The sequence below is a fragment of the Enoplosus armatus genome, chromosome 13 (assembly GCF_043641665.1).
Source record: "Enoplosus armatus isolate fEnoArm2 chromosome 13, fEnoArm2.hap1, whole genome shotgun sequence".
Taxonomy (NCBI): domain Eukaryota; kingdom Metazoa; phylum Chordata; class Actinopteri; order Centrarchiformes; family Enoplosidae; genus Enoplosus; species Enoplosus armatus.
The window spans coordinates 13,603,955-13,627,301 of record NC_092192.1 but is presented as its reverse complement, the minus strand read 5'-3'; the positions used below and the strand labels follow the sequence as shown (position 1 = coordinate 13,627,301).

At 38.6% G+C, this 23,347-nt stretch overlaps 2 protein-coding genes across 2 annotated transcripts; both read right to left on the bottom strand.

The window, feature by feature from the left end:
• Window positions 1–1,967: 1,967 nt before the first annotated feature.
• LOC139295146 (complement factor B-like) lies at window positions 1,968–11,147 on the bottom strand. The gene is made up of 18 exons (XM_070917255.1): window positions 11,087–11,147; window positions 10,498–10,704; window positions 10,226–10,411; window positions 9,949–10,125; window positions 9,234–9,320; window positions 8,782–8,921; window positions 7,822–7,966; window positions 7,600–7,731; window positions 6,091–6,201; window positions 5,756–5,890; window positions 4,522–4,625; window positions 4,016–4,148; window positions 3,589–3,727; window positions 3,322–3,398; window positions 2,832–2,932; window positions 2,570–2,699; window positions 2,317–2,366; window positions 1,968–2,144 (listed from the first exon to the last, which is right to left on the bottom strand). The coding sequence occupies exons 1-18, from the start codon at window positions 11,142–11,144 to the stop codon at window positions 1,968–1,970; spliced, it is 2,289 nt and encodes a 762-aa protein (XP_070773356.1). The 5' UTR covers window positions 11,145–11,147.
• Window positions 11,148–14,060: 2,913 nt separating this feature from the next.
• Window positions 14,061–23,274, bottom strand: LOC139295064 (complement factor B-like). The gene is made up of 18 exons (XM_070917143.1): window positions 23,214–23,274; window positions 22,625–22,831; window positions 22,353–22,538; window positions 22,076–22,252; window positions 21,361–21,447; window positions 20,909–21,048; window positions 19,949–20,093; window positions 19,727–19,858; window positions 18,218–18,328; window positions 17,883–18,017; window positions 16,613–16,716; window positions 16,106–16,238; window positions 15,679–15,817; window positions 15,412–15,488; window positions 14,925–15,025; window positions 14,663–14,792; window positions 14,410–14,459; window positions 14,061–14,237 (listed from the first exon to the last, which is right to left on the bottom strand). The coding sequence occupies exons 1-18, from the start codon at window positions 23,269–23,271 to the stop codon at window positions 14,061–14,063; spliced, it is 2,289 nt and encodes a 762-aa protein (XP_070773244.1). The 5' UTR covers window positions 23,272–23,274.
• Between the last annotated feature and the right edge of the window lie 73 nt (window positions 23,275–23,347).

The following is a 23,347-nucleotide window of genomic DNA, read 5'->3' as shown; positions in this document are numbered from 1 at the left end:
AACATTAGTTAATGCAGTAATAGCTATTAGGTAACTTAACAAATGTCTCTTACGGTACTAACTAATATTAGTAAATGGTTGATAAAGATATTAATTAACATGAAGACCACGGAGTGAGTCCACTGATCTCAGCCTTTACCAAAAATAAGTTCAAGGATTGACAAGTAAGTGGGCAATCATTAAAATAAACATCCATGAAAACAAACAGTTTTCTCTTAATAAAATGGCTTAGCTGTGAACTTCATGACATACATATTAATGAACATCCTTATCAACCATTTACTAATATTAGTTAGTACCTTAGGTACAAGTCACTTCAAACAGAGGCCCTGGCCCCTCCCCGTTCAGTAGTCCATCCATGGCTGAACTACAGCAGTGATCTGCTGAAATCTGATATGTCTTTTCAACTACAGTCCTCACTCCCCCTCTTCATAATTTTGAGTCATGGGCATAGTTTCTTGAAAAATAAAACTTCCTTCAGTGTTTCCAAGCAATGCATACAAATGCAACCAATCATTTCACAGCAGTTTAAACAGTTCCTTTGAGTCGTGTCTCCAGCTTCTCAGAGGGCTGATGTCTCAACTGATAAAGGCCAGATCATATGAATTTGTTACTGTATTGATGCAGAGATGTTTCACAACTACATAGTGGTGTTGCAGTATTTCCCTGAATACACTTAATTGTAATTACTCTTGTGAGATGTGGGCTCCCCAGGTGGTAGAAAGGGGCTTGAGGACTGGGGACAGCAGACTGATTTGTCTGTTAAATTTCGAGATGTGTGTTTATTTTATTGAAATTCCTGAAGTACACTCACTTCTTAAGAGTGAACACTTGCTTTCTGTTCAAAATGTAAGTTCTACACTCACTACATAATGTAATCGGCTGATGAAATTTACTGAACACATTCATGCTTCCAAGGGCATAAACCCTTAGAGCCCATTGCCTCTCCTCTAGCGACGCCCTCTGGACAAACCACACTACTGGTCTTTATGCAAAGTTGTCAGTATTTGTTCCATCAAACATGTTTGTGGCGTGTAACAGCAAAGTGAGTCGGAGCTCCCAGCAGATTTACATTTATGACTTTGTCATTTTCATAGCAGTGCATCTCCAGGTGTACATTCACATAATCAATTAAGACAATCAAGTAACATGTATGTGTAAAAACAACCAAACCATTTCTAAATCATTAATCTAATTGTCCTGACACAGAAATATCAACAATATAGATTGTTTAGGGTACTTAAAAAGTCTATTCCCTCAAACAATGAAACCCCCCTCTGTACTCTACTCAAAATGGTACAGTCTGAATTCCTTCCACTATAAAGCCCATTGGAAGCTCTCACTTCCTGTTTGGCAGTCTGGTGACATGACCAGCAGGTAATAGGGATGGAAGGTCATGAACAAACAGTTTGGTTACTTGACCAGTGTGCAATGTACTCTTATAGGGAACGACTCAGCACCGTGACATGGATATATTTGTTGAGTAGGACTGATTTGAATTTCGTGTTGTAATGAGCAGAAATGTGGGTCATTTTTTGCAATTATGATTTATTACAGTCTGATAGGTGAATTCCCTGTAATACATACATCTGCATCTAGATTAATCAGATGACTTAGTATTGTTTGTCCTTTTTGCCTGAGAACCTATGAGAGGTGACATGTTACAATTCAAAGGTTAATATGAGGGGCCAGTTTAATGCTGATAGATGTCTGTGTGCGTGATAGTGTGCTTCTGTGATTTAGGTGATGCAATGTGATGGTACATGTTCCACAATGTGACAGACTTACAGAGACGCCATGTGTATGTACACTATGTATGCTTTTGATGAGAACATTTTAAGTGTTTGGATGATTTCAGTTGGCCGTGCATCAATCAGCAAAATAACATAAGCCAATGTTTTTAAACATACAGTATACACAAATCATATGATTGAAACGGCAAAACAAATTACAGTATGCAAATGCATTTAGCTCCTCAAAAACGTAAGTGGTGCATAATCATCCTGGTCGTCATTTCCAAGGATAGATTTGAGGAAAGGGACAACTCTGAAGAGATTAATATGGAAATCTCTGGAGGTCTGATCTGACTCGACCATATTAGTCGTATTGCACAGATTCTTGTTTCCCCAGCTGACCAACGCAACCTGTGAAAGAAACCGTTGGTTACTTTATACAAACAGCAATAACTTACATGGTCAAATTACATTACATCATTTATGTCAATGGAGTTTCATTTTCCTTTTGAACGATATTTCCCACTAGGTGATACTCATTTGTGATATACTGTTGAATCCATGGAAAAGAACAACAGTTTACCTGTACTGTGCGGTGCTCATAGTTCTTGAACACAGCACCTCCTCCTTCACCTGTCCCAACAAATACACACACATACACACGGTTACACCCAAAACAATGGCCTCAGTTACTGATCTGAAACAAAAAGTAAATGGACTAACCCTTACTTGATAAATGAGGCTCAAAAGGCTCAACTAAAATACATTTATGGGATAACTTGCAGCTCCTCTCGAAGTAGGGAAATGACTTTTATACATAAATAAAAGGAACATACCTGGACATGCTATATGATCTCTGAAAGGGGAAAGACCACCAGTGCACAGGAAGTTATCAGTCACAGCATCCTTTGGATTTAATGTTGTTATGCCTGGTGCCTTGAGTGCATGGTTGATGCATCCAGCTCTCTGCATTGGTGAGTTGGGAGAAGAACCATAGCTCAAAGTGACTCAGAGTGAAAAAATAAGAAATAAGAGTGAAGAAATAAGAAATAAGGCTCACACACAAGGCACATCACAGTTTAGTAATTTATAACTCACATTATCGCCAAGCTTAGCGTGAACATCTTTTTCTTGTACCCAGTTTCGTATCCTGCCCAGGAAAGTGAGTCTTTCAAGGTGATCCTTCAACAGAATCTGCTCTGTATTTAGAGAACACAAAAACACTGTGAACACAGTTTATTTGTTTCTTCTTCACTCTCATCACAACTGGGCAAACTCCACTGATGAAGGCCACCAGGTATGTGGTTAAAAGCTCTGAAAAACTGCATGTTAATAAATGTTTTATGTGTGTTTGTGTGTAATCATATATCCACATCATATATCACAGAATTACAGCTGTGTTATAACTGCATTTGTGCCATGCAAGATTAGAAAGCTTGGAAAGGGTGCAGCCAACGGTCAATTGTTGTTCATTTAGCAGGAACCATCAGATAAAGAATCAATTTACACAGGAAGATAGGCATTTTTTGGTGTTTATGAAGACCAAGCTGTGCGATGTTGTTACAGCATGTTGGTGAAGTTACCTCACCTTGTTGCTTGCAGGTTGAATCGCCACCCAGTTTTAGAGCATCACTGGTCTCCTGGGTGCAAGGTATGCAAATAGGTCTGAACAAGATACCAAAAACAATATAACATGGAGAGGATGATGTTCCAAGTGAATAACTTTGAACACAGAATGTTTATTTGCGCAAAACTTACAAACGTAACATTTTCTCAAGGACACTTAGACCCTGAGGCAAGACTGAGTGTGTGACATCAAATAAACAACAGTGTTTGAAGGAACACAAGTTCTTACCTAACTTCTTTGGAGATTTGAACACCTGTATTCAGTTGGATGAGAGCCACATCATAGTCATAGAACTCCTTCACGCCCTCATTCACTTTAGCATTGACGTTGTAGTTTGGGTGTATATAAAAGGTTTTAACTCTTTTCACTGCAAAAGAGACACAATCAAGTGTCTTTATTATTGTGTCTGTCATCAGGACTAGAGGGTGGCAGAAAAATGTTGTCAAACTAATTTTTCAAATCAATATACTTGACTATAGCGAATACAAAATAATTCACAAGGTTTTGGCTTTGACTTTGAAATCTAGAAATATCCATTACCAAATCGAATAACTTAACACCTATTGGACGGCTAAAATGTCAGTATGTTATGTTCAGCTAACAGAAGAGGAGGTATGAGTAAACATGCAGACATTGAATGAACATTTATCCTTACATTTGCCCTGTCCATCATCAATGTCAACTGTGACTTGTTCAGGCAAAACTCCAAATGGGAGGCAGTGAGCGGCAGTCAAGACGAACTGAGGGGTCACCAGGGAGCCGAGGCATTTACTTTGTCTTCCTTGAAACTTAAGTTTTAAACGGGAAATAGATATTTAATAGAGTTTAGTAGTTATATAACACACTGAAGCAAGAAACAATTTGCTTTCTGGCACCACAGTAAAAAACAAGGACAACGTGGCACAGTGGTACACAATTAGTTTTTCATCAAATCCTACATCTGGAGGTCTGACTCCACTGAGCCAACTATAACATACATATATACATATATATAACAAACAAATTTTCATCAGTGGAAAATTATATTCGTTGGATTTTACTGATTGCTGTGTCAAGTACAAGCAGTGAAGACTTTTGGCCATTGTGAGATTCACATACTCAGCCTTGCACACATATTTAACATATAAATTATGAAGTTAAATGAAATACTGAAACATTCACCAGGACATTAACAAATGCCATCCATGGATAATTTCTCCTTGTGCTGCCTTCTCGTCTGTTATATTCTGCGTGAAGACCACATAGACCCAAAACTTCTGTCTCATCTGCATAAAAAAAAACAACAAATTAAATGTTGCTCATGTTCATGAATTCAAATACATTTGTGGTTATATCAGTATAGATTAATAATTTGGACTTTAGTGTCTTTAACTCATTGCATTTTATAAAATCAGTTAACATTAACTTAGCAGATGGTTTTATTCAAAGCAATGTACAATAAGTGCATTAAACCTCTATTGCATCATCAGCAAAACATGTTGACATCTTATTGGAAGAGAATAACAGCAGCAGTCTACAACCATGCAGCCATACAGTTGTGTGAGGCTGTATTTTGACATTGTGGTGCTTTGAGCTAAATGCTAACATTAGCATGGCAACACGCTCACAATGACAATGCTAACATGCTGATGTTTAGCAAGTATAAAGTTTACGATGTTCACCATCTTAGTTTAGTGTGTTAGCATGATAGCTTTTACTTTACATAAAGTAGAGCTGAGGCTGATGTCATGTCTGACGGGTATTTGGTCATAAACCAAAATAATGCTGCACTTGATGGTTTCGACCTGATGATGCCATTTAAAAGTTAAGGGAATAAAGTTATTACAATTCATCCTGAGGTGAACATGAATGTATGTACTATATTTCATGGCAATACATCCAGCATCTGGTTGATTCAACCTCTGGGGACCATGAATGTCTGTACAAAATTTCATGGTAATAGTTGTTGTTGTTTTTATATATATATATATGTATATATATATATATATATATATATGTATATATACATATATATATGTATATATATTTATACATACATACTGCACCAAAGAAATACAGACAGTGTCATCCCTCAACATGTGAAAATGCATTATTTACATAATTATGTATGTTTCATTTTTCTTAAGGTTAATGGTCTACTCTGGAGATGGATATACGATGCCCTTATAAGTATATAATGTGGTCTAGTGGGTTACTTCTGTCCATATCCCTGCTAAAAGTATTATAGGAAGCAAGATAACTATGTTCTGGCCTCCAGTTATGATCATATATCTCCTTTGGGTCAAATTAGAGGGTAGAGATGAATGCTCAAGTAGATACTAAAACCCAAAGCACACATAGAAATTACACAAATGATTGATTCAGCCTTCTTCCTTAATTTTCAAAAATGACTTACCAATTATATCGTCAAAGATATCTTGTAAATTTGTAATGTCCTTCATTCTGAAGTAATGCTGGCCACCGGTCCTTGTTGTGAGGGGCTGCAGGTCGTCATCAAAGGGCTCAGCTCCAATGGCAAAAACAAAAATGTCTGTAACAGAATGAAACGCAGCATGATAAATTAGACACTCTTTGTTGCATTAAACACATTCTGTTGTTCAAGCCGCTAGCTTGGCATTATTGTATAACAATGAAATGTTTCTGACATTATAGCATGTGGCAGCAACAAGTCTGAACAATGAAAATCAGTATAGCAACAAAACTGCACAACAAATTAAAAATAAAACTCACCAAGATATTCTTCTCTTGGTTGAGTCTCCCCTTCAATAGTGTGGTTCATGTATACCATGTTCTTTATTTTTGCCACAGTGGGTGCAGGTGAACCGCCCATGTTATAACCACCTGCAATGAAAGAACCCAGTGTGTTGAAATGAGGTACAACACAGACAGAACAAAAGCAAGCAACTTAAGCTTCATTTTGAATACAGCTTTGGTATTTAAACCTTTTTTACTGCTTTCAGCTTAGCTCTTACATGAACATAAAAAAATATATCATCTATATTAATGGAACTTTATACAAGATGCATATTTACATACTAAAATATAAAACCAGTCCCAATTTCATTGCTCATAAATTATAAATCAAGCAGTCGTAAGAGCACAGTTAAAGAGTGAACTGACACATATTTCTCACATTTAAGAAAGAGTCTGACATTTTGGGAAATACATTTATTCGCTTTCTTGCTGAGAGGTAGACGAGAAGATCATTACCACTTTCATATCAGTAGCCTACCACCACCTTTAAAACTCACAAATGAACACATTATGTATAGTTTGTTTAATCAGCCAAGAAATAGTCCAGCAAATAAACCATAAAACCCCAACATGTCATTATAACACTTGAGTATTTGTAGGAATTAAACAAACAAGATATAATGTGTTGACTAGTTAGCTTTAAAGGTGCTGGTAGGTGGATTTCCTCCCTTTTAGACAGAGCCAGGCTGTTTCTCTCTTATTCCAGTCTGTGTGCTAAGCTAAGCTAACTAGCTGCTGGCTGTAGCTTCATATTTACCTACAGACAAGAGAGTGGTATCGATCTTCTCCTCTAACTCTCTGCAAGAAAGAAAATGTGAAAATGTTCCTTTAAATAGTTACAGCATCCATAATTTCTCCTACAACAAAAGAAATTAGCCTTGTTTCCGTCCAAAGATAGTGCTAATTTGAACACATTTTTAGAAAATTGGCAAAAGAAAATGCAAATTTATGTGCGTTTCCATCCACTACTGTTATGGGAATATTAGGAGTTGGTTTATTGAGATAAGCAGCAGGTGGCGCTGATTCTCCAGTCAGGTGCCACTATACCATTGCAGAAGAAGAGGGAGCAACAAGTAATGATGTAATTGAAAGAGCACAGTCAAACCAGTGGAAAACAAGATGGAAATATGGCAATTATGTTTTTTTTCATGCACTAATTTGAGGAGTTACACAGTTTCCTCATCGCTCCACACAGATCTGATGTTTTCGTCTCTTTCATAAATTTTTCACCTCTCCAGTGGAACAGGAGCTTCACTGGATGTTTAATAATAAAAAAAATGTTGTACTATGCAGCATTTAGCTTTTTTAGCACCACCTCAGTCAAGCAATAAAACTTTTTTCGGATATTATTTCAAATTTTTTGTGGCAATTCTTTTTTTATGTGCAAACTGAAAATGTACATCATAAGTGGCATATGGAAAAGCACCTATTAGCAGCTTCATTGCTAAAGTAAGTCCATTAAATATACCAGGGGGGTGAAATTACCATCTGTAAAAATGATGAGGACATGATGATGTTCTTTAAAAGCCTCCTCTCCAACTCGATGCTTTATTAAAGTCATTCGCTCCAAGAATGTTTTGAAGACGAGGTTCAGGTCTTTTCCATCAGTGTTTCTGTCTTTGAGCCAAAACACACACACAGTAAAACATAGATCAAGCAAGTATTAAGACAGTATTTCCAACAACATCTCTAATCTGTTTGACTCACCGTCTTTTTTAAAGTTTTCCACTTCACTAAGGACGGTGTTTAGCCTTATTTCGCCATCGATAAAATCTAAAATGTTGACAGCTTCAAACACTTCACAGGCGAAAAAGATGATTTCATAGTTTGGAACCGTGGTAAAAGATGAAATCTGTGGAGACATAAAGTGTCACATTCTGCCTCTCTGTCCCTCCCTCCAGCCACATTTCCACTTCTCAGGCCCCTTCATTGCTGTTCGACAGACTTTTCCACCTGTCCCAGTCACCTGACTCTCACATACAGCCACTCCTTCCTGCCCTGCAGTAACCCATTTCCCGCCATTCCCATCACCTGACCTTCCCCGCCCACCTGTTCACCTGTTTCCACTTTCCCTCATCAGCCCTGTAGTACATATACCAGCCCACTTTCCCCAGTCAAATGCCACATTGTCTTTGTTGCCTGGGCCACTGCTTTCGAGCCTATGATACCTGTATCCTGTTATCTGGAACCTGTACCTTCACCTATACCTAGACCTGTCACTGGCACACTAGCTACTGTTTTCGAAGCCTTGGTTGGGGAAATTTCTACTATTTTCAGAAAACTTTCATTTTACTCCTGCATCCCTGCTGGCCAGCAATGAACCTAATTCCCAGCCTGCTAGCCTCCGGTCTGCATCCCAGCATGCTTGCCGCGGACCTGCTAACCTTCGGCCTGCCTTCCACCCGGCTAGCCCGCTGTCTGCCTCTGAACCCTACGAGCCTTCAATGGACCCGTTGAGGTGCTACCCTGATGCATAACCGGATGTATATAGCATGACAGAGCATGGACTTTGTCTCTCCTTTATACTACGTCACCTGACTTCCTAAAGCCTATCTGCGGCCAGCACTAAACCCCCACAGCTGTCATGCGCCCCATGCTGAACCTGCAAAAAACGTACTCCAGTCTCTAGTTTTATTCTAATCAAGAGGAGAGCTGTTCATTTCTTACCCATGAAATTAATCTTGTGACAATCGCCCTTGAATGTCTGATTTGTTGCTCTGGGATGCTCTCAGAAATGTCCACTGCAATATAGATGTTAACTGTGCTAGTTCTTGAAATCATGATTCTTCTCCCCTCCTGTGTGTCATCTGAATCCAGAACAAATACTATTATTGTGCTATACACATTATATGCCATATCCATGTATAGTTTTCATAATTCCAGAAAAGAAGAGAAAGAAGTTTAATGGAAGAAAAGACAATGTATTCTGAATTTGTCACAGGGCAGAAACAGTCATACCTACACATCTTCTTGTTAGATTGATATATGCAAAACTAAAGGATTATGTCATTACACAGAGCGCATTTTAATGGAATAAGCTAAAAAAAATAGGATAAATTATTAAATTGTCACTCATGTTATCTGCCTCACAACTATAAAATGCTGCAATAGCAACTTACCGATGGGCTCTAAAGTGGTGAGGCTGCGTTTGATTGCATTGCTAAATGCCTTTGAAACCTCCAATGGAGTGTCATAGGTGTGTTTGTCTGCAAGAAGCAAAAGCCACAAAAAAGGAAGTAAAAGTACATCATCACAGAGATTGGGGTTCAATCCTCTGTAGATTCAGGCAGCGTTTACAGGTGGGAAGCTGGTGAGGGATCATGTTCATGTCACTGGACCGATGACTCTTCCTGAGTGCTCAGTGTGCATGTGGACTGGCAGGCAAAAGGCAAAAAGAAAAGTCACTGACAACTAAATGTGTATCATAGGAAGCACATGAAAGTGTGCACTCTCCCTAGACCAACAGTGTTAGAGGTAGCAGCAAGAAGGAGTGTGAAGGCATTAGAAATAGAGAAAAAAGGGAAAAATGCAACAACAACAAAATAAACGCACATATGTAAAGCCTAGTAAAGCCTTTTGCTTGGGATTTGTAAATAAAAAGAAAACTGAAACATTAGCTGTAACTTTAGTAACTTTTGAGAGTTCTGGTGACATTAACTCCTGTAAAGTAACTTGACAGCCTCATCGTCGTTGTTTCTGAATGTTGCAGCATCCCTTCAGCAGCTGTATATATTGAGCACTGTTTCCATTAGATTCCCAGCAGACCTTTTCATGGCAAAACTTTGATCAAATGACAACGGCAATATCAGCAGCATTTGTAGGTATCACTCTTACAGTAGCATGCTGGCTCTGTGCCAGTCCACTGGCCGTTCTCCTGACACACTCTTTCACTCGACCCCACCAAAATCAGGTTGTCATTGCAGCTGTATTTTACTGTATCATCAATTCCAAATATGTTCCCTTCTCTTGAGGCGCCAGGTGGGACACCAGGATCAGCACAGTTATCCTCTGCTGTGGTAAGAAAAAGACAAAAGAAAACTCAAAATGAGGGTGTATCCCAAACCTAAAAGAGGAGAAGGAGAAAGAAGGAAGGTGGCTGTTCAGGACTTACAGTCACGGCCACAGATGGTAGTGGAGCCGCTCCACTTCCCGTTTGGTAAGCAAATACGTGTGGATGAGCCTCGCAGTGTGTATCCAGAGAAGCACTCATACGTAGTCTCATTGCCCACAAAGTACTTCTCCTGAGGAGGGGAGACGGTGCCGTTCTGCAGCACACTGGGGTCTGGACATTCAACAACTGTAAGCAAGACAAAAGGATCTGAGTCATCAGGTAGAGCAGGCAGCCTGAGGCAAAGTGAGAAACATCATCGTCACATCACTCACTCCTGCATTTCTGAGGTCTAACTCTTTTGGGTGCTGGTCTCCAGGTGTCATCGTGCTGACACAGGCGGGTCAGACAGGGGTATGGATAGTATCCCTCCGGACAGTTGTAGATCAACAGGCTGCCTCTCTCCAGCTGTCTGGTCAATGTGTAATAACCTCCTTCAATTTGCATATTCACCTCTGTGCAATCACACCGAACTTCTCCTCCTGAAAAATAAAAGACTGTTTTGGGGCATGGAGGCGTAGTAATGCATTCAGACTTTAGAAAGCTCCCTCCAGAGCCATGTAAGACATTATACAATTGTTTTCACAAGCTGAGTAGTACTACTACATAATGACTCAACTCATATTCATGTGTAAAATTCATGTGTGCCCCTTTAATACACAGCTCTCTTTATCCCTGTTTAAAAGTTAATATAAATGTTGGTTTAACACACAAGTTGTATATTTACATTTGACCGTACTATTAATATTAAATTCATTAAAAACGTAAGTGAAAAGTTGGTACTGTAAAACAGCACACATTTGGAACATGAAATAATCTTACATCCAGAAAAATAAACTGACAGCTAAAGTAAAAGTAGCTCACCCATACAGAGCAGACATAAAAGTGCAGCAAGCCAACTCCAGTGGACAGAAAATGCCATGCTGAACCTTAAACTGGGGAACAATATAAAAATGAGAGGATTTTGCAGGAGCCGTACATTTATTTCAAAATGGACAGTGATATTCAGAAGGAGGGGCTGGATTAACAAAGACCATCCTGGTACTTATTAACTTAATGACAAATAAAAAGAGATCAATACAGTGTGTCACAGAAACCATCCAAATGTTTTTGCCATTGCATTAAACCTTAATAGCAGGGAGATTAAAATAATTGAGGTTCAATCAGCTCGACTAATGTAGAAACAAGCAAATAACTATTAATTAAATATATTTATTACTTACTATATTAAAATGACTGGAAGTAATTTCTGAATATCATAAATTCATAAGAAGGAAAAAAAGGTTCCTACTCCCAATACCTTTCCCGAACGACTAGGGACATTTAAATAAATACAATACAGTTCAGGTAAACTGTTTATTTTGACTGCTGTAGTCCCAATGTTTTGTGTTTCCTGGCCTTAAGTAGGCCATAGCTTCTCCTTTTTTGATCATGGATTTTCTACCATGTGTACACACACGGTCACATGTCGCATAAAAAAACAAAGTAATTGGGAAACCAAGACAAAGTACAAACATTTGCTTCACCATTTCCCAAAACCTGCAGGCAAGTATTGATTGAACATCCAGTCATACCAGACTGGTTTAACTGTAGCTCTCCTTGACCCACACTGTCATTTGACTGACTCCCTCTTCCATAATTTGTTCAATTACTGACTTAGCAGACTTTTTTGCAAATACTCTAAATATCCATTAAATGTGTGACAGCCTCACTGTCAGGAGTTAGTCAGTGAAAAATAAATACCTTTTAAAACTGAAAGGTCAGCAGGGGACAACATGCATGAAGTTCTTTGTAGATGTTTTGTGTCTATTTGTGGTCATTTTGGTTTGTGTCTTGTTGTGGTTGTCTTTACAATAAAGGGTACATTAATTAACATTAGTTAATGCAGTAATAGCTATTAGGTAACTTAACAAATGTCTCTTACGGTACTAACTAATATTAGTAAATGGTTGATAAAGATATTAATTAACATGAAGACCACGGAGTGAGTCCACTGATCTCAGCCTTTACCAAAAATAAGTTCAAGGATTGACAAGTAAGTGGGCAATCATTAAAATAAACATCCATGAAAACAAACAGTTTTCTCTTAATAAAATGGCTTAGCTGTGAACTTCATGACATACATATTAATGAACATCCTTATCAACCATTTACTAATATTAGTTAGTACCTTAGGTACAAGTCACTTCAAACAGAGGCCCTGGCCCCTCCCCGTTCAGTAGTCCATCCATGGCTGAACTACAGCAGTGATCTGCTGAAATCTGATATGTCTTTTCAACTACAGTCCTCACTCCCCCTCTTCATAATTTTGAGTCATGGGCATAGTTTCTTGAAAAATAAAACTTCCTTCAGTGTTTCCAAGCAATGCATACAAATGCAACCAATCATTTCACAGCAGTTTAAACAGTTCCTTTGAGTCGTGTCTCCAGCTTCTCAGAGGGCTGATGTCTCAACTGATAAAGGCCAGATCATATGAATTTGTTACTGTATTGATGCAGAGATGTTTCACAACTACATAGTGGTGTTGCAGTATTTCCCTGAATACACTTAATTGTAATTACTCTTGTGAGATGTGGGCTCCCCAGGTGGTAGAAAGGGGCTTGAGGACTGGGGACAGCAGACTGATTTGTCTGTTAAATTTCGAGATGTGTGTTTATTTTATTGAAATTCCTGAAGTACACTCACTTCTTAAGAGTGAACACTTGCTTTCTGTTCAAAATGTAAGTTCTACACTCACTACATAATGTAATCGGCTGATGAAATTTACTGAACACATTCATGCTTCCAAGGGCATAAACCCTTAGAGCCCATTGCCTCTCCTCTAGCGACGCCCTCTGGACAAACCACACTACTGGTCTTTATGCAAAGTTGTCAGTATTTGTTCCATCAAACATGTTTGTGGCGTGTAACAGCAAAGTGAGTCGGAGCTCCCAGCAGATTTACATTTATGACTTTGTCATTTTCATAGCAGTGCATCTCCAGGTGTACATTCACATAATCAATTAAGACAATCAAGTAACATGTATGTGTAAAAACAACCAAACCATTTCTAAATCATTAATCTAATTGTCCTGACACAGAAATATCAACAATATAGATTGTTTAGGGTACTTAAAAAGTCTATTCCCTCAAACAATGAAACCCCCCTCTGTACTCTACTCAAAATGGTACAGTCTGAATTCCTTCCACTATAAAGCCCATTGGAAGCTCTCACTTCCTGTTTGGCAGTCTGGTGACATGACCAGCAGGTAATAGGGATGGAAGGTCATGAACAAACAGTTTGGTTACTTGACCAGTGTGCAATGTACTCTTATAGGGAACGACTCAGCACCGTGACATGGATATATTTGTTGAGTAGGACTGATTTGAATTTCGTGTTGTAATGAGCAGAAATGTGGGTCATTTTTTGCAATTATGATTTATTACAGTCTGATAGGTGAATTCCCTGTAATACATACATCTGCATCTAGATTAATCAGATGACTTAGTATTGTTTGTCCTTTTTGCCTGAGAACCTATGAGAGGTGACATGTTACAATTCAAAGGTTAATATGAGGGGCCAGTTTAATGCTGATAGATGTCTGTGTGCGTGATAGTGTGCTTCTGTGATTTAGGTGATGCAATGTGATGGTACATGTTCCACAATGTGACAGACTTACAGAGACGCCATGTGTATGTACACTATGTATGCTTTTGATGAGAACATTTTAAGTGTTTGGATGATTTCAGTTGGCCGTGCATCAATCAGCAAAATAACATAAGCCAATGTTTTTAAACATACAGTATACACAAATCATATGATTGAAACGGCAAAACAAATTACAGTATGCAAATGCATTTAGCTCCTCAAAAACGTAAGTGGTGCATAATCATCCTGGTCGTCATTTCCAAGGATAGATTTGAGGAAAGGGACAACTCTGAAGAGATTAATATGGAAATCTCTGGAGGTCTGATCTGACTCGACCATATTAGTCGTATTGCACAGATTCTTGTTTCCCCAGCTGACCAACGCAACCTGTGAAAGAAACCGTTGGTTACTTTATACAAACAGCAATAACTTACATGGTCAAATTACATTACATCATTTATGTCAATGGAGTTTCATTTTCCTTTTGAACGATATTTCCCACTAGGTGATACTCATTTGTGATATACTGTTGAATCCATGGAAAAGAACAACAGTTTACCTGTACTGTGCGGTGCTCATAGTTCTTGAACACAGCACCTCCTCCTTCACCTGTCCCAACAAATACACACACATACACACGGTTACACCCAAAACAATGGCCTCAGTTACTGATCTGAAACAAAAAGTAAATGGACTAACCCTTACTTGATAAATGAGGCTCAAAAGGCTCAACTAAAATACATTTATGGGATAACTTGCAGCTCCTCTCGAAGTAGGGAAATGACTTTTATACATAAATAAAAGGAACATACCTGGACATGCTATATGATCTCTGAAAGGGGAAAGACCACCAGTGCACAGGAAGTTATCAGTCACAGCATCCTTTGGATTTAATGTTGTTATGCCTGGTGCCTTGAGTGCATGGTTGATGCATCCAGCTCTCTGCATTGGTGAGTTGGGAGAAGAACCATAGCTCAAAGTGACTCAGAGTGAAAAAATAAGAAATAAGAGTGAAGAAATAAGAAATAAGGCTCACACACAAGGCACATCACAGTTTAGTAATTTATAACTCACATTATCGCCAAGCTTAGCGTGAACATCTTTTTCTTGTACCCAGTTTCGTATCCTGCCCAGGAAAGTGAGTCTTTCAAGGTGATCCTTCAACAGAATCTGCTCTGTATTTAGAGAACACAAAAACACTGTGAACACAGTTTATTTGTTTCTTCTTCACTCTCATCACAACTGGGCAAACTCCACTGATGAAGGCCACCAGGTATGTGGTTAAAAGCTCTGAAAAACTGCATGTTAAATGTTTTATGTGTGTTTGTGTGTAATCATATATCCACATCATATATCACAGAATTACAGCTGTGTTATAACTGCATTTGTGCCATGCAAGATTAGAAAGCTTGGAAAGGGTGCAGCCAACGGTCAATTGTTGTTCATTTAGCAGGAACCATCAGATAAAGAATCAATTTACACAGGAAGATAAGCATTTTTTGGTGTTTATGAAGACCAAGCTGTGCGATGTTGTTACAGCATGTTGGTGAAGTTACCTCACCTTGTTGCTTGCAGGTTGAATCGCCACCCAGTTTTAGAGCATCACTGGTCTCCTGGGTGCAAGGTATGCAAATAGGTCTGAACAAGATACCAAAAACAATATAACATGGAGAGGATGATGTTCCAAGTGAATAACTTTGAACACAGAATGTTTATTTGCGCAAAACTTACAAACGTAACATTTTCTCAAGGACACTTAGACCCTGAGGCAAGACTGAGTGTGTGACATCAAATAAACAACAGTGTTTGAAGGAACACAAGTTCTTACCTAACTTCTTTGGAGATTTGAACACCTGTATTCAGTTGGATGAGAGCCACATCATAGTCATAGAACTCCTTCACGCCCTCATTCACTTTAGCATTGACGTTGTAGTTTGGGTGTATATAAAAGGTTTTAACTCTTTTCACTGCAAAAGAGACACAATCAAGTGTCTTTATTATTGTGTCTGTCATCAGGACTAGAGGGTGGCAGAAAAATGTTGTCAAACTAATTTTTCAAATCAATATACTTGACTATAGCGAATACAAAATAATTCACAAGGTTTTGGCTTTGACTTTGAAATCTAGAAATATCCATTACCAAATCGAATAACTTAACACCTATTGGACGGCTAAAATGTCAGTATGTTATGTTCAGCTAACAGAAGAGGAGGTATGAGTAAACATGCAGACATTGAATGAACATTTATCCTTACATTTGCCCTGTCCATCATCAATGTCAACTGTGACTTGTTCAGGCAAAACTCCAAATGGGAGGCAGTGAGCGGCAGTCAAGACGAACTGAGGGGTCACCAGGGAGCCGAGGCATTTACTTTGTCTTCCTTGAAACTTAAGTTTTAAACGGGAAATAGATATTTAATAGAGTTTAGTAGTTATATAACACACTGAAGCAAGAAACAATTTGCTTTCTGGCACCACAGTAAAAAACAAGGACAACGTGGCACAGTGGTACACAATTAGTTTTTCATCAAATCCTACATCTGGAGGTCTGACTCCACTGAGCCAAATATAACATACATATATACATATATATAACAAACAAATTTTCATCAGTGGAAAATTATATTCGTTGGATTTTACTGATTGCTGTGGTCAAGTACAAGCAGTGAAGACTTTTGGCCATTGTGAGATTCACATACTCAGCCTTGCACACATATTTAACATATAAATTATGAAGTTAAATGAAATACTGAAACATTCACCAGGACATTAACAAATGCCATCCATGGATAATTTCTCCTTGTGCTGCCTTCTCGTCTGTTATATTCTGCGTGAAGACCACATAGACCCAAAACTTCTGTCTCATCTGCATAAAAAAAAACAACAAATTAAATGTTGCTCATGTTCATGAATTCAAATACATTTGTGGTTATATCAGTATAGATTAATAATTTGGACTTTAGTGTCTTTAACTCATTGCATTTTATAAAATCAGTTAACATTAACTTAGCAGATGGTTTTATTCAAAGCAATGTACAATAAGTGCATTAAACCTCTATTGCATCATCAGCAAAACATGTTGACATCTTATTGGAAGAGAATAACAGCAGCAGTCTACAACCATGCAGCCATACAGTTGTGTGAGGCTGTATTTTGACATTGTGGTGCTTTGAGCTAAATGCTAACATTAGCATGGCAACACGCTCACAATGACAATGCTAACATGCTGATGTTTAGCAAGTATAAAGTTTACGATGTTCACCATCTTAGTTTAGTGTGTTAGCATGATAGCTTTTACTTTACATAAAGTAGAGCTGAGGCTGATGTCATGTCTGACGGGTATTTGGTCATAAACCAAAATAATGCTGCACTTGATGGTTTCGACCTGATGATGCCATTTAAAAGTTAAGGGAATAAAGTTATTACAATTCATCCTGAGGTGAACATGAATGTATGTACTATATTTCATGGCAATACATCCAGCATCTGGTTGATTCAACCTCTGGGGACCATGAATGTCTGTACAAAATTTCATGGCAATAGTTGTTGTTGTTTTTATATATATATATATGTATATATATATACATATATATATATATATGTATATATATATATATATATATATATATATATGTATATATACATATATATATGTATATATATTTATACATACATACTGCACCAAAGAAATACAGACAGTGTCATCCCTCAACATGTGAAAATGCATTATTTACATAATTATGTATGTTTCATTTTTCTTAAGGTTAATGGTCTACTCTGGAGATGGATATACGATGCCCTTATAAGTATATAATGTGGTCTAGTGGGTTACTTCTGTCCATATCCCTGCTAAAAGTATTATAGGAAGCAAGATAACTATGTTCTGGCCTCCAGTTATGATCATATATCTCCTTTGGGTCAAATTAGAGGGTAGAGATGAATGCTCAAGTAGATACTAAAACCCAAAGCACACATAGAAATTACACAAATGATTGATTCAGCCTTCTTCCTTAATTTTCAAAAATGACTTACCAATTATATCGTCAAAGATATCTTGTAAATTTGTAATGTCCTTCATTCTGAAGTAATGCTGGCCACCGGTCCTTGTTGTGAGGGGCTGCAGGTCGTCATCAAAGGGCTCAGCTCCAATGGCAAAAACAAAAATGTCTGTAACAGAATGAAACGCAGCATGATAAATTAGACACTCTTTGTTGCATTAAACACATTCTGTTGTTCAAGCCGCTAGCTTGGCATTATTGTATAACAATGAAATGTTTCTGACATTATAGCATGTGGCAGCAACAAGTCTGAACAATGAAAATCAGTATAGCAACAAAACTGCACAACAAATTAAAAATAAAACTCACCAAGATATTCTTCTCTTGGTTGAGTCTCCCCTTCAATAGTGTGGTTCATGTATACCATGTTCTTTATTTTTGCCACAGTGGGTGCAGGTGAACCGCCCATGTTATAACCACCTGCAATGAAAGAACCCAGTGTGTTGAAATGAGGTACAACACAGACAGAACAAAAGCAAGCAACTTAAGCTTCATTTTGAATACAGCTTTGGTATTTAAACCTTTTTTACTGCTTTCAGCTTAGCTCTTACATGAACATAAAAAAATATATCATCTATATTAATGGAACTTTATACAAGATGCATATTTACATACTAAAATATAAAACCAGTCCCAATTTCATTGCTCATAAATTATAAATCAAGCAGTCGTAAGAGCACAGTTAAAGAGTGAACTGACACATATTTCTCACATTTAAGAAAGAGTCTGACATTTTGGGAAATACATTTATTCGCTTTCTTGCTGAGAGGTAGACGAGAAGATCATTACCACTTTCATATCAGTAGCCTACCACCACCTTTAAAACTCACAAATGAACACATTATGTATAGTTTGTTTAATCAGCCAAGAAATAGTCCAGCAAATAAACCATAAAACCCCAACATGTCATTATAACACTTGAGTATTTGTAGGAATTAAACAAACAAGATATAATGTGTTGACTAGTTAGCTTTAAAGGTGCTGGTAGGTGGATTTCCTCCCTTTTAGACAGAGCCAGGCTGTTTCTCTCTTATTCCAGTCTGTGTGCTAAGCTAAGCTAACTAGCTGCTGGCTGTAGCTTCATATTTACCTACAGACAAGAGAGTGGTATCGATCTTCTCCTCTAACTCTCTGCAAGAAAGAAAATGTGAAAATGTTCCTTTAAATAGTTACAGCATCCATAATTTCTCCTACAACAAAAGAAATTAGCCTTGTTTCCGTCCAAAGATAGTGCTAATTTGAACACATTTTTAGAAAATTGGCAAAAGAAAATGCGAATTTATGTGCGTTTCCATCCACTACTGTTATGGGAATATTAGGAGTTGGTTTATTGAGATAAGCAGCAGGTGGCGCTGATTCTCCAGTCAGGTGCCACTATACCATTGCAGAAGAAGAGGGAGCAACAAGTAATGATGTAATTGAAAGAGCACAGTCAAACCAGTGGAAAACAAGATGGAAATATGGCAATTATGTTTTTTTTCATGCACTAATTTGAGGAGTTACACAGTTTCCTCATCGCTCCACACAGATCTGATGTTTTCGTCTCTTTCATAAATTTTTCACCTCTCCAGTGGAACAGGAGCTTCACTGGATGTTTAATAATAAAAAAAATGTTGTACTATGCAGCATTTAGCTTTTTTAGCACCACCTCAGTCAAGCAATAAAACTTTTTTCGGATATTATTTCAAATTTTTTGTGGCAATTCTTTTTTTATGTGCAAATTGAAAATGTACATCATAAGTGGCATATGGAAAAGCACCTATTAGCAGCTTCATTGCTAAAGTAAGTCCATTAAATATACCAGGGGGGTGAAATTACCATCTGTAAAAATGATGAGGACATGATGATGTTCTTTAAAAGCCTCCTCTCCAACTCGATGCTTTATTAAAGTCATTCGCTCCAAGAATGTTTTGAAGACGAGGTTCAGGTCTTTTCCATCAGTGTTTCTGTCTTTGAGCCAAAACACACACACAGTAAAACATAGATCAAGCAAGTATTAAGACAGTATTTCCAACAACATTTCTAATCTGTTTGACTCACCGTCTTTTTTAAAGTTTTCCACTTCACTAAGGACGGTGTTTAGCCTTATTTCGCCATCGATAAAATCTAAAATGTTGACAGCTTCAAACACTTCACAGGCGAAAAAGATGATTTCATAGTTTGGAACCGTGGTAAAAGATGAAATCTGTGGAGACATAAAGTGTCACATTCTGCCTCTCTGTCCCTCCCTCCAGCCACATTTCCACTTCTCAGGCCCCTTCATTGCTGTTCGACAGACTTTTCCACCTGTCCCAGTCACCTGACTCTCACATACAGCCACTCCTTCCTGCCCTGCAGTAACCCATTTCCCGCCATTCCCATCACCTGACCTTCCCCGCCCACCTGTTCACCTGTTTCCACTTTCCCTCATCAGCCCTGTAGTACATATACCAGCCCACTTTCCCCAGTCAAATGCCACATTGTCTTTGTTGCCTGGGCCACTGCTTTCAAGCCTATGATACCTGTATCCTGTTATCTGGAACCTGTACCTTCACCTATACCTAGACCTGTCACTGGCACACTAGCTACTGTTTTCTAAGCCTTGGTTGGGGAAATTTCTACTATTTTCAGAAAACTTTCATTTTACTCCTGCATCCCTGCTGGCCAGCAATGAACCTAATTCCCAGCCTGCTAGCCTCCGGTCTGCATCCCAGCATGCTTGCCGCGGACCTGCTAACCTTCGGCCTGCCTTCCACCCGGCTAGCCCGCTGTCTGCCTCTGAACCCTACGAGCCTTCAATGGACCCGTTGAGGTGCTACCCTGATGCATAACCGGATGTATATAGCATGACAGAGCATGGACTTTGTCTCTCCTTTATACTACGTCACCTGACTTCCTAAAGCCTATCTGCGGCCAGCACTAAACCCCCACAGCTGTCATGCGCCCCATGCTGAACCTGCAAAAAACGTACTCCAGTCTCTAGTTTTATTCTAATCAAGAGGAGAGCTGTTCATTTCTTACCCATGAAATTAATCTTGTGACAATCGCCCTTGAATGTCTGATTTGTTGCTCTGGGATGCTCTCAGAAATGTCCACTGCAATATAGATGTTAACTGTGCTAGTTCTTGAAATCATGATTCTTCTCCCCTCCTGTGTGTCATCTGAATCCAGAACAAATACTATTATTGTGCTATACACATTATATGCCATATCCATGTATAGTTTTCATAATTCCAGAAAAGAAGAGAAAGAAGTTTAATGGAAGAAAAGACAATGTATTCTGAATTTGTCACAGGGCAGAAACAGTCATACCTACACATCTTCTTGTTAGATTGATATATGCAAAACTAAAGGATTATGTCATTACACAGAGCGCATTTTAATGGAATAAGCTAAAAAAAATAGGATAAATTATTAAATTGTCACTCATGTTATCTGCCTCACAACTATAAAATGCTGCAATAGCAACTTACCGATGGGCTCTAAAGTGGTGAGGCTGCGTTTGATTGCATTGCTAAATGCCTTTGAAACCTCCAATGGAGTGTCATAGGTGTGTTTGTCTGCAAGAAGCAAAAGCCACAAAAAAGGAAGTAAAAGTACATCATCACAGAGATTGGGGTTCAATCCTCTGTAGATTCAGGCAGCGTTTACAGGTGGGAAGCTGGTGAGGGATCATGTTCATGTCACTGGACCGATGACTCTTCCTGAGTGCTCAGTGTGCATGTGGACTGGCAGGCAAAAGGCAAAAAGAAAAGTCACTGACAACTAAATGTGTATCATAGGAAGCACATGAAAGTGTGCACTCTCCCTAGACCAACAGTGTTAGAGGTAGCAGCAAGAAGGAGTGTGAAGGCATTAGAAATAGAGAAAAAAGGGAAAAATGCAACAACAACAAAATAAACGCACATATGTAAAGCCTAGTAAAGCCTTTTGCTTGGGATTTGTAAATAAAAAGAAAACTGAAACATTAGCTGTAACTTTAGTAACTTTTGAGAGTTCTGGTGACATTAACTCCTGTAAAGTAACTTGACAGCCTCATCGTCATTGTTTCTGAATGTTGCAGCATCCCTTCAGCAGCTGTATATATTGAGCACTGTTTCCATTAGATTCCCAGCAGACCTTTTCATGGCAAAACTTTGATCAAATGACAACGGCAATATCAGCAGCATTTGTAGGTATCACTCTTACAGTAGCATGCTGGCTCTGTGCCAGTCCACTGGCCGTTCTCCTGACACACTCTTTCACTCGACCCCACCAAAATCAGGTTGTCATTGCAGCTGTATTTTACTGTATCATCAATTCCAAATATGTTCCCTTCTCTTGAGGCGCCAGGTGGGACACCAGGATCAGCACAGTTATCCTCTGCTGTGGTAAGAAAAAGACAAAAGAAAACTCAAAATGAGGGTGTATCCCAAACCTAAAAGAGGAGAAGGAGAAAGAAGGAAGGTGGCTGTTCAGGACTTACAGTCACGGCCACAGATGGTAGTGGAGCCGCTCCACTTCCCGTTTGGTAAGCAAATACGTGTGGATGAGCCTCGCAGTGTGTATCCAGAGAAGCACTCATACGTAGTCTCATTGCCCACAAAGTACTTCTCCTGAGGAGGGGAGACGTTGCCGTTCTGCAGCACACTGGGGTCTGGACATTCAACAACTGTAAGCAAGACAAAAGGATCTGAGTCATCAGGTAGAGCAGGCAGCCTGAGGCAAAGTGAGAAACATCATCGTCACATCACTCACTCCTGCATTTCTGAGGTCTAACTCTTTTGGGTGCTGGTCTCCAGGTGTCATCGTGCTGACACAGGCGGGTCAGACAGGGGTATGGATAGTATCCCTCCGGACAGTTGTAGATCAACAGGCTGCCTCTCTCCAGCTGTCTGGTCAATGTGTAATAACCTCCTTCAATTTGCATATTCACCTCTGTGCAATCACACCGAACTTCTCCTCCTGAAAAATAAAAGACTGTTTTGGGGCATGGAGGCGTAGTAATGCATTCAGACTTTAGAAAGCTCCCTCCAGAGCCATGTAAGACATTATACAATTGTTTTCACAAGCTGAGTAGTACTACTACATAATGACTCAACTCATATTCATGTGTAAAATTCATGTGTGCCCCTTTAATACACAGCTCTCTTTATCCCTGTTTAAAAGTTAATATAAATGTTGGTTTAACACACAAGTTGTATATTTACATTTGACCGTACTATTAATATTAAATTCATTAAAAACGTAAGTGAAAAGTTGGTACTGTAAAACAGCACACATTTGGAACATGAAATAATCTTACATCCAGAAAAATAAACTGACAGCTAAAGTAAAAGTAGCTCACCCATACAGAGCAGACATAAAAGTGCAGCAAGCCAACTCCAGTGGACAGAAAATGCCATGCTGAACCTTAAACTGGGGAACAATATAAAAATGAGAGGATTTTGCAGGAGCCGTACATTTATTTCAAAATGGACA

Excerpts from the sequence above, each read along its gene's own strand:
- LOC139295146 (XM_070917255.1), bottom strand. The coding sequence starts at position 11,144 with ATGGCATTTTCTGTCCACTGGAGTTGGCTTGCTGCACTTTTATGTCTG. Across the intron at positions 4,149-4,521 it reads TGGCATTTGTTAATGTCCTG|TTTCAAGGAAGACAAAGTAA; the intron begins GTGAATGTTTCA and ends TTAAAACTTAAG. Across the intron at positions 3,399-3,588 it reads CAAATCTCCAAAGAAGTTAG|ACCTATTTGCATACCTTGCA; the intron begins GTAAGAACTTGT and ends TATCTTGTTCAG.
- LOC139295064 (XM_070917143.1), bottom strand. The coding sequence starts at position 23,271 with ATGGCATTTTCTGTCCACTGGAGTTGGCTTGCTGCACTTTTATGTCTG. Across the intron at positions 21,049-21,360 it reads CACCACTTTAGAGCCCATCG|ATGACACACAGGAGGGGAGA; the intron begins GTAAGTTGCTAT and ends TTCTGGATTCAG. Across the intron at positions 16,239-16,612 it reads TGGCATTTGTTAATGTCCTG|TTTCAAGGAAGACAAAGTAA; the intron begins GTGAATGTTTCA and ends TTAAAACTTAAG.